Source organism: Pezoporus occidentalis, unplaced genomic scaffold (genome assembly GCF_034315485.1).
Source record: "Pezoporus occidentalis ecotype Australia unplaced genomic scaffold, CSIRO_AGI_Poc_V1 ctg62, whole genome shotgun sequence".
Taxonomy (NCBI): domain Eukaryota; kingdom Metazoa; phylum Chordata; class Aves; order Psittaciformes; family Psittacidae; genus Pezoporus; species Pezoporus occidentalis.
The window spans coordinates 1,972,342-1,983,545 of NW_026915966.1; the positions used below are offsets into that span (position 1 = coordinate 1,972,342).

Genomic DNA, 11,204 nt, shown 5'->3' on the forward strand with positions numbered 1-11,204 from the left:
ACAGTGACTATAAACTGGAAACTCTGATGTTACATTTCTTATGTTGAGCTCTGGTGCAAAGAATTTGGAGAGACAAGCAGGGAAATCATAAAGCTGATGTTTGTTGTCTTCTGCCAAGAGTATGTTCCTTTCCCAGTGCAGGGAACTGAGTGATCCACATTCAGTCTTAAATCATAATCTGATGTTCCTGGCTTTAAATAACTATGAAACCCCCTTTGCAAATAGTTGCTACCTACCAATAACAATCCTACCTCAGTCCATCTCCAGAGCTGTGAGGAGTCTGGGGAATCTTGTCTTTTATTGTGAATTTTCTAGTCAGAAGCATGAGTTGCAGTGTTGTGTGTGAGCAGTTGGATCTGGATGCAGGAGCTTCTAGATATGTAAGGCACCATAGGTGTTCTGTAGTCACTGAGCACCCAGGGCTCTTTGTTTCACTTAGTTATTTCCCATCTGTGGAAGAAAGGGTTGAGGAAAAAGAACCCACCTCATTACTGAGACCTGTACATTAATCTACTCTATTTCAAATTTATTGATAAAATATACTGAAATAAAGGAAGAACTTCTGTGTGTGAGTAACGCTAATAATAACCTTCCCCTTTCCTGCAGTGCTACTACTTACAAACAATAACATGTTTATATATAGCAGCTTTCATCTGAGAATGTTAGCTGCAACTCGTAGTAAACATTGGAGCTGACAAGCTTACTGTGTGCCTCCGATAACCTTTCCTTCTGGAGAAGAAGAAAGGAAATGATGAACTCGAGTTCAACACTCAAATGTACCTGCTTCTTCTTGACCTGGGAGTGGGAGCAGTCCTCTTTCTTTCTAAAGCCTTACATTGTAAAGAGGCTGTTTTATTGTTGTAAATGTTAAGACAGAGGAGAATCAATATGATCTCAGGATCTTTGTTTCCTTTCCTCTTAATGTGAATGGAAATGGATGGTTCATTAGCTCTGGTTAAAATTATTAGCTGGTCTCAAATAGCTTTCTCTTCTTTGCAAATGGGTGTCTGCCTTGAAGGTTTAGTTTTTGTTTAGCCACTTTAGCAGAAATACTGCAAGCTAAGGCATGATTTAAAACACCCTGTACTTCACAAGTTGTTTCCATGTTCTTTTGGGGCAGGGTGTGAATCTAATATGCAAAGTACTGGCTTATTTACTTACTAATGCCCATAATGAGTACAAACAGGAACTTATTCAATTACTGTTCTGTAAATTAGCAACCTGACTAATTACATTGGGGGGGGGGGCTTATACATTTGGAGTTTCAGTTGTTAAATCTTGGTTTTAGATTGGTGTTAGAGGTATGCCATAAGGTTGTGTCAAACTTCTTAATCCCATACCAGTTGCTTTGGTTCAAAGAACAACCGGCTGGACTAGAGCCAACCAGAAGTGCTCCAAGACCTTCAGGTTTTAACTGGGTGCCCTATATTTTGTACCTATGAAAAGCTTCTGTGTAATTGTTAAAGAGCACTTCTGGGTTTTTTTAAGGATGGATTTCTTGTAAACTTAATTTCTTTGACCATTTAAAGGAAAACAGCTGTACTGAAGGATAGACTGTGATACTGGCATGTGTCTGTGACCAGAACCAAAGCTTCCTATAAAGCTGGACTTTCTGATACAAATAGCTTAAAGCAGGAAAATTGTCACAGCATTCAACTAAGTGAATTATCTGTGAGACTTTGTAATTGTGGCTTATGGCTTCATTAATGAGGTGAAGAATACAGCCTAGATCTAAAATTTTAGTATCTATTTCAATCTGAATAGTGCTTTAGAAACAGATGGCTTTTATTGCAGTAATTGAGTGTGATGGAAAAGACTGCAATTTGGAAAATCATGATTATTCTGAAACAGCAACCAGAAGGCAAATATGACTGTCATATAAGCATGAAGGTCAGGTTATGTATCAAAAGGTATAGTCCAGTTTTATTGCCAAGAGGTTGTATCTTCACAGCATGATGTTGAAAACACAGGGCTTAGTTTTTGAAGCTTAGTTGGATTTTGAGTCAAAAGCATGCCTTGGATTTGTTCGCTGTGAACAATAAATGAATGGAACTGGAAGTCATGGCACTTGTCAAATATTCTGGAAACATTTGCAAACAGTTCTAAACCCTGATTTTAATGTCTATATGAAAAGCTAGATAGCTGAAAAAGCCTAAAGTGGGAAGTGGTGAGACCATTGAGTTCTCATCATGCACACAAGAAAATGGTTTTAAGCACTCTCTGAAACTGAAAACTGCTTTTTTCAAGGTGTAGTCAACAGCCTTTGAACCTGAAGGATGGTTTTGGTGGACTTTGTTGAACACAGGCCCAGAATCCGACTGAATATATATTTATATATTTATTTTTAGACACTTAGTTATTGGCATAGAAAAGTATTACTGAATTTTTAATATGGGCAAATTGGTGGAGTGAATGACTGCTGGAGAAGGCTTTAGCCTTGAAATGTCTGGAAAGCAGTCAGGCTATGGAGGTAGGGAGCTGGAATGTACTATTATTAGTAGTGTTTATTTTGAAGTAGTTAGATTCTGTTTTAATTAAATGTGAAAGCTGCTAATCTAGCATGAATTACCTACAAGGAGCAACATGCCTCAAAATGTAAAGAAAGGACACATCAAGGAGAATAAGTAAAATCAATGAAACCAGTTCTTGTGGTGTTTATGAGCTAAAATAAGTACCCTAGGTTCAAAAATGAAGTCGTGTATTCTGCACTTTCTCAGGTATAAAAAGGGTTGGGGTTTGGAGCATTTCTAAGACAAATGTGCTACTGAATAAAATCTTTCAGTGCCGAGTTGGTAAAGCACAGCACCGAAGAATCTAGTTTTACCATTCTTGGTTATTTTCCCCCTGTTTTTCCTTCTCCCCTCTGCTGTAACGTATTGAAGTTGAAATACACACCCAAAACAAATGCAGAACAACCTCCAGATCATTAAAATATTGGGCTAGCATCCAATTCCTGAGAAAAAAATGAGGATTTTATTCTCTGTCGTATTACCAGGGTATGACTGGTGTTTGGTCTGCAGTCCAGTGCTTCAGATTTGGTTTAAGTGAGTCAGAGTGTTTTCACTGCTGCAAACCTAAATGCCTGTTAGTCGCACTGTAGATCATTGAATCTCAATTATTAAACTGAAAAGATTTTTGGTGTAAATAATGTTGCCTTTGGTGGAACACAAAACGAGCAACTTAAATGACTGAAGGATTCTGCCCTAGAGAGACCCATCAGAAAACCCAGAAACTTCGATACACTACTGTAAGAGAAACAGAAATTCATAGGAAGCCTTAAAATGACCAGTGTTACATGGCTGCAGCATGGTCAGTGAGGCATAAGGGATAATAGTGTGGTAGTGGCTGCACAGCATCGATGCAGAGAGGATGGCATCCTGCTTAACTGCAGTTGTTACCAAACAGCTGAATGCTTTTTTTGGAATCTTGCTACATTCCTGGGTTCAATAATATTTCTCTCTGTTTTCTACCTGTTACTTTTGTGTTTGAGAAGGACAAAATCTATTACAAACCAGTTTGATTCAAGCAATCCGAACCCTTCAGCAAGGATAGTGACTTGTTCCAGGTGCTTTCATTTCAATTTGTGGCTTTAGGTAAATGATTGTTACTTAAAAGCATCCATGTGAAAGCATTAAACGCTGGGAGGTTTTTCTGGTTTACTTCTAAGTTGAATTTTTATGTATTTAGCAGCCTTTTTCTTCTCTTTCTTGTATAGGGATACATTTTAGTTGTGTATCCAAACAAAGCTATTCTGTCTTACTAAATGAGTGAATAATGTTCTGGAAGGACATTTGATTTCTACAACAGCACAATTCACATCTGTTGGTCTCATTGTTACGGTTTCATGCTGTTCCTGATGAGTCATGGCAAAAGACTTTTTGTTTTGATTCTTAATCATAGCAAATGCTAATTGCAGAGGTGTTCAGGTTATCTTATCAACTGCTTCTATCTGCATGGCAGCTGACGAATAAGGAAGTTTCTGAATCCATCTCTTCAAAATTCTTTTGAGAAACCCATAAGATGCTTTCATAAACAGCAGCTGGTAGTAGTGTATTTGTCAGATTTATCTTGTGCATGTCATATAAAAGTAGTATTTTGCATTATGTGTGTAGCTAAATTTGCAGTAGTTTATGGTCTGTGGTGCAAAGCACAGTAGCAGGTTTATTCAGCTGTGTATCCTCTAGCTATGCAATGCTCATTTTCTATGCTTGGTATGTCTTTTAACAGGATGATGGATGTCCATTTGCTGTGTGGGATGTGTCAGTGTTTGCTAAACATGGTCTGTGCCTCTTCATGAACTCCAGATAAGCTAGTGGAGGTATTTCACCCTATGGGAAATAGCAGTGGTAGCACAGGATGCGGGAATGAGTTATGTGATGTTAGGCAGGGTTTGTTCTGCATGTTTTACGTTTCCAAGAATTTCTGAAATGATGCAACTTGTTCTTTCAGCACAAAACCAGTTTCAGTATCATCTGCTCAGTGTCCCAGGACTTCGTCTATAGGTTTGGGTGGCTGTGTTGTGTGTTTATTTGTTTTTTTTTAATTGTTATTAATACTTACTGTAATTTGTGGTTTGTAGATTTGAGTATTTCCTAAGACTGATGGAGAACTGGAACGCTCTGGATGATAAACTAAAATAAGTCTTCCAAAACTGGTGGTAATGCACTGGGGTAGGGGTATTGTCTGTGTGTCTTTCCACAATAAGAGCCTGACACAGGAGCATCGTCAGCACTGTCATCCCTGTTTCTCTGGTAAAGCTGTGCTGAAATCTGCAGTAGCAGTTAGGGCCCGCTTCTGCATGCACTTGGTTTTCCATGTCAATGTGGTTTTCTTACTCCCTTGTTTTGCTTATGCTCAGAAAATAGAGCATGTCTCTGTCTTTCAAAGTACAATACTCACTACATTTCAGAACGTTTTTCAGAGGTAGTTTCCATGCTTTTTACACTTTACTGGAGGACTCTGTGACTAAATGCTCAGTTCAAGAAGCTGACTATGACACAGCAAAGAAAACATGAGAAAAACACATTTACCAGTGAAACTGTTGCTTGGCTGCATGGTGTGACTGCTGAATGCGCACTTTAAAATAACAGTGAACAAAAGAAAAGCCTTTCTTTCTTTTAATGTTTATAATTATACAATTTGTGGGTGCAGAACTGAAGCACAGCGGCCGTAAGCCAATGATCCTAACATCGTGGTGGGCATTTCCAGGGGTCAGCTGCAGCTACATAACTGCCTCCGGTTTTGGGTTTTACCAAACCTAATTGAAACTTTTTGACCAAGAAAACACTAATGCTAGACTGGATCTTCCTATTACACAGTTGAGTTACTCCCTGGGGCAGGTCAGCTTAGCAGTAGAAATTAGGTAGCATGGAAGGTTGTTTGCAAAAACTACAAAAGGTGCAATAAAGATGTGAGCTAAGTTACATGTGTGCATGTGTATACATGTCTAAGTATACCTACAACACATACTTCCCTTAAACACTGCAGTGCTTCTTCAGCTCATGTAAAGCAGATATTGTAACTCAATCACAAGGCCTGGCCATGTTATGGGAAGGAATGAATGGGACCTGCCTGCATTCTGGTGGACGCTGACTGTGTAAGTGGTCTGGGGAGAGAAGGCTGTTATCAGTTGGAAGAGGCTGGAAGACAAAAGATCAGCCAATTCTTGCACCATCTGCTGCTTTATATAAGAGGGGGACGTGTATCTGATACAAGAGCTGTCTATGAGTCAGAGATGATAAGGAAGGAAGAAATAATAGAGGCAGTAAAGCTAGGGAACAGAGGAAGAGAACAGCATTTAGTCTGTGATGTATGAGAGAAAAGGCAAAAAATCCTACTTCTGCCTTCTTTTGTTGAAGAAGGAAAACTCTTTAAGCATCTGTATTGTCATGATAATGAATAAAACAGACCATTTAATCAACCTGAAGGGAGCCTGAGACATCTGCTCTGAATGGACCAAGCTTAAGTAATATGAAAGGTCTTTGTAACCTTACAAATTGTTCTCATCCATATGCACTTCACAGGGTACTAATGACAAATCCCTTTTGTTTAAGGTCAGCTGCTTTGAAATCTGTAACTGTGTGTATACTGTACACCTGCAAGCTGCCCTGAGATTTGCATGACTGTCTTTCCCCACAGGTATAGATTATAAGACTACAATGATACTTCTAGATGGCCGACGAATCAAGCTGCAGCTCTGGTAAGTGTGTGCTCTACCTTCCCTCAGCATTTATAGTCCAAAGACACCAAAATGCAACTCTTCAAGCGGGAGTTCTCCTTTATGCTTCAGAAATAAGTCAACCATGGAAGAATAAGCCAGGCAGGTAGCCCTTTGAGTAAGTCACACTTCGTCTTGACCTCCATACTCTGGTAATAAGAACCATGACAGTACCTCAGCACACAGTGTTATACAGCAGCATCCCTTTGCTCAGACTATTAGTAGTAACAGTCAACTAAATAACCATAGTAGTATTAAAATACATTCACTATCAATAAAAAGCAGCATTATTGCTCATAGTGGAATTGATATGCAGTCTGATGTGATTGAATCCTCACAAAACATGTTGATAATGAATAATATTCTTTTACAGCACGTGTTTCCTGTAGGGTCAAATGTTTGGTGTGGCAGGGTGCTTTTGCATCAGGTCATTTGAAGATGGCATCTTCTGATTCAGCAAAAAACAGCAAGTGATACAACTTGAAGTATGCAGCAGCGTTGCTGCCTCTTAAATAGACATCGTTTTCCTCTTTCCTTAAATTCATGGCATAACAGAGGGAGAAGGAGATGGAGTGTGATTTTTGAGGAACCATAATCTAGATAAATCAGAGAGACAGGTTCTAGGAACAAGCAGTGTTCAGATAGAGAATTGGAGGTGAAAATGAATTATGATGACTATATCCTTCTCCTCCTAGAAAGATATAATCCCGGGCCATTTCCATCTTGAATTTAGTTCTGGTGTTTATCTTTGGTTTTAGTTATTGCAGTTAAACACCTGTGTGTCAAAACTAAGCTATTGTAAATTTATTTTTCATTGGTTGCTTCTGCCTTTATGATTTTCAAAGTAATGTTTCAAGTGTTAAATGCAATAATGGATAATAATGCTTTGCCATATGCTATCTCCATTACTTGATATTTTGTTCACCTACTTTATTTCCTTCTTCTGTCTTCCACTTTATATAGCTTAGATAAGCTTTGTGTGGTACTTTTTGCTGAGAAGCAGCCAGTAAGGAGATGGTTTTATTCTTTTTCTGAAGGGCAGGGATGTTCTTTGAGCTTCTTAAAATAACAGACTGCAAATGTTTCTGCTGTTGACCATATACAGAAATATGGGCCCTGCATTTGAAGATCTGTAATCTATCACAAAAAGTCTATGGAATTTTGCTTCTTACCATGTTCTTCACTATAAACTTGACTTTGCTTCCAAACCCTTTATATAGAGATTATTTTGTGTGTGTGTGTGTGTGTGCATGCTTTTTTAAAACCCTGTGCTGTCTATGACTCTGTAGGGATACCTTCGTCATACTAGATTCGTGATGAACAATAGCTGCTGTAACCAAGAATTTACTGAGTTTTCCATTAGTTTCCTTGGTGATAAGTATTGTTTCCTCCCACTTTGCTGTGAAAACCGAATCTCTCATCTAGCCGAACTAAAGACAAAGTGTAGTGGCATATGAACACTAGTGCAACAGCCTTTGGGTTCCAAGGGCAATCACAAGAGTAAAGTTTGAAGTTCTTGTCCTCTTATGTTGGGAAATCTGGGAAATGTAGAGGAAAGGGCAGAATGCCAGTGGGGAAAAACTGCTGAGAGGGAGAGGAGCTCTTTGTGCATGAGTGACTGCTGCTGCCTGACTCATGGAAGAAGAGCTGATAGTGACTGGTAGGGATGAGTTACTGTAGCTCACTCTTAACACAGGAGGCCACCTCTTCTTTTAAAAATATATCTAATCTATTTTGTTTAGGGATACATCAGGGCAAGGGAGATTCTGCACCATATTTCGGTCTTACTCACGAGGTGCTCAGGTAAGCAAAACACACCTTTCTCAGTGCTGAGTAATGGTTGTTGGGCGAGTGAAAGAGCTGGAGAACCATGCTGATGGCTGCTGTAACTCATTTGCAGATTGCATGCAGGTGCAGTAATGCTCTGAAGATAACATGGAACATGGGGAATAATAAGGCATGAAACTTTAGTTTGGGGAGGGGAAATACATGAGATTGAAGTTGAATCACTAAAATACAGCAGTACATATTCTTATGCCTTCTTGTTGGTTACCTCAATAACTTAGCACATATTGTACTTGGATCATGTGAAAGCTGTGCTAACACTACTGTTTAAAACTGGGTGCCAAGTAAAAGAAACATACCATAAGACTGGCAAGAGTAATGTGAAAAAGACAAACATAGTCTAAAATACCATGAAATGCAATGATTTGTAAGGAAATTACTTTAAAAAGAAAAAGAAGAAAAAAGGACAGACACACCAAAAGTGCCCACAGCATCAGAGTTTAAAGTATTGCAGTAGTTCATGACACGTACTGGTTCTGCTGAGTTGCATCTTATGTTCCAGAATTGCATGGAGCATTGAATCTTCAAGTTTCTGAATGTGACCAAAAGTACATTTTTGCTATGACTTGTGATGTGTGTGTGATCCACCAAACTTATCCACTATAAAAACAAATGCTTACCATTACATTAGACCCTACAGCTAAGTCAGGGTTTCTGCCCCTTGGCTGATGTGTAATCTACACAGAGAGGGGGCTCGGTTTCACAGGATGCTGAGGTTCTGCTCCACTGAAAAGCTCAGCAGCCTCTTACAAGATTATTTCAGCACAGAAGAATTTACAGATATGTGTTTATCTTGTTGTGCCTCTGTTAAACTGACAGTTTTAACTCATTCTTTTTAATACAGGGAGTTATACTAGTATATGATATTACAAATCGTTGGTCATTTGGTGGAATCGATCGATGGATAAAAGAAATAGACGAGGTAAGGTACAGATGACTAAAACTGCTTATGATATTTTCTACTGTTTTTACTGGCATTTGCAGGCAGTGCTTACTACAGAGCTATCCAGGATGCCAAGTTTACAATTCTATGTTTATAATTCTAAAAAGTTGGAAACATAACAGCTAGATTGTCTGATTTCTTTAAAGGTGTTGATGGAAAGCATATGGAGGGCAAAGAATTCATATTGTAGTCCCACTCTTGCTATAGATTTGCCGCATCATCTGTGCCAGCCTGTCTTCTCCAAGGAAGGGATGTTTTTAGATCAGAGAATCATAGAATAAGCTGGAAAGGACCCCTAGAGATCTAAGACCAGTTCTTTAGGTCTTAGACTAGACCTTAGTATTTAGTCTTGACAGAGCTTTGGCTTGTTTTAATTGAAGGTGGAAATGGAAGCCAAACTGTTAATTTTTTCTTTCTTCTCTTTGCTCAGCATGCTCCTGGTGTACCAAAAATCCTGGTTGGAAATCGCCTTCACTTAGCCTTCAAGCGCCAGGTGGCCACTGAACAAGCACAAGCCTATGCTGAGAGGCTGGGCATGACTTTTTTTGAAGTCAGTCCACTTTGTAATTTCAATATTACAGAGTCCTTTACTGAGCTAGCAAGAACAGTGTTGATGAGACATGGAATGGACAGGCTCTGGAGGCCAAACAAGGGTAAGCCACGTACACTGAAGATGTATACATTTAGTCCAAGCTAAGGTTTATGGTGCACTAATATGAAAGCATTTTCAGAAACTTTAACCCAGATGCAGAAACATGAAAGAAGAATTGGGAATCCTGTACTAAACAGAAAATACATATCTGCAGGCACAACCTGTTCTGCCTTTGTAGGGAATAACGTATTGTTCCTAGAACTGACATGTTCAGTCAGCTTGGTATTAAGACATAAGTAGGAAACTGAAGCAGGAGGTATTTGGGATAATGTATATGTGGGAAAGGGTGTGGGAGGAGAGATGAGAATTCATCCTGGAAGTACAGAGTGCATGCAGAGTGCTGGGTGTGCTACTGCCTCATGGCTGACAAAAGCATGCTATTATAATGCAAGTTTTGTGTCTGTTTTTAAGTACTGAGCCTGCAAGACCTTTGTTGCCGTGCCGTAGTTTCCTGTACCCCTGTGCATCTTGTTGACAAGCTCCCTCTCCCTGTTGCCTTAAGAAGCCATCTCAAATCTTTCTCCATGGCAAATGGCCTTAATGCCAGGATGATGCATGGACGCTCATACTCCCTCACATCCAGCAACATCAATAAGAGGAACAGCTTAAAGAAAGCCAAAATCATCCGTCCACCACAGAGCCCACCAAAAAACTGTACAAGGAACAGCTGTAAAATCTCTTAATCTCTCTGTGGAAAAAGGGAACCTGGATGGAGTCTCCTTGTGTGAAGCATTGAACACAAGACACAAAGACTCCTTGCTTAATGGCTGAGCACATTCTATGTACGTATCTCACTACATAGACAAAAAAATGAGAAGAATAAGTCTTATTTTAGAGCTTGCTCACTGCAGTAATGCTGCTTTGGAATAAGTGACATGTTCAGTGCACCTGAAAGGATGTGACATTTTGCTGTTGGATTTTCATACTGCATTTGAGTTTCTGATGTGCATGATGCCATTGTTTTTACTAGTAGATGCGTTTTCGTAGAGGGGATAATTATCATCATCATTCAGTTCTTAATTCCATGAGATCTGGAAAGTGACTGTGTAATTGTATAGAACCCTGTCTTTGCAAACTGTTCAGAAATGTAAGGATGAGTCACCTGCATACCTAGGCAGAGGTTTTTAAAGGCAATGTATTGCATACATTGTTCAGTTCTTCACATGGTGTGACAAATTCCAGTAGTGCTGCAGTGGTGCATTTGGATTTTTTGTATAGCTTCCTTGATAACTTTGAAGCACTAACTTAACTAAGGTAAAAGTGTACATATAATTATTATGCACATACACAACCAGGTTTTGTCCCATTAGTGTATGTAATAGATTTGATAAAGTTTTTGGTATGTTATTTAATATTTTGGGGGATTAATTTGTGGTTTATTTTTCTGTAAAAAAAAAAGAATTAAAATTTACATTTTATACCATTCTCCAAGAAGGTTCTAGGAGGAAAATGCCAAAGACTGTGGTAAAAAAGAACATGACTCAAGGAGCTGCTTTATAGGGAAAGAATAATATTTAAAAAGTAAATAAATGGTTCTGGAAAAGAAA

General features: G+C 38.9%; 1 protein-coding gene across 2 annotated transcripts in view; it reads left to right on the forward strand.

Moving 5' to 3' along the window:
* The window catches only part of RAB40B (RAB40B, member RAS oncogene family), a 29,944-nt gene extending 18,740 nt beyond the window's left edge, over nucleotides 1-11,204 (forward strand). For both annotated transcript variants that reach the window (XM_062639774.1, XM_062639773.1), the window contains exons 4-8: nucleotides 6,139-6,199; nucleotides 7,960-8,020; nucleotides 8,907-8,984; nucleotides 9,436-9,658; nucleotides 10,069-11,204. In XM_062639774.1, the coding sequence (XP_062495758.1) occupies nucleotides 6,139-6,199; nucleotides 7,960-8,020; nucleotides 8,907-8,984; nucleotides 9,436-9,658; nucleotides 10,069-10,340 (695 nt within the window). In that variant the 3' untranslated portion in view covers nucleotides 10,341-11,204. The remainder of the gene's footprint in view (nucleotides 1-6,138; nucleotides 6,200-7,959; nucleotides 8,021-8,906; nucleotides 8,985-9,435; nucleotides 9,659-10,068) is intronic.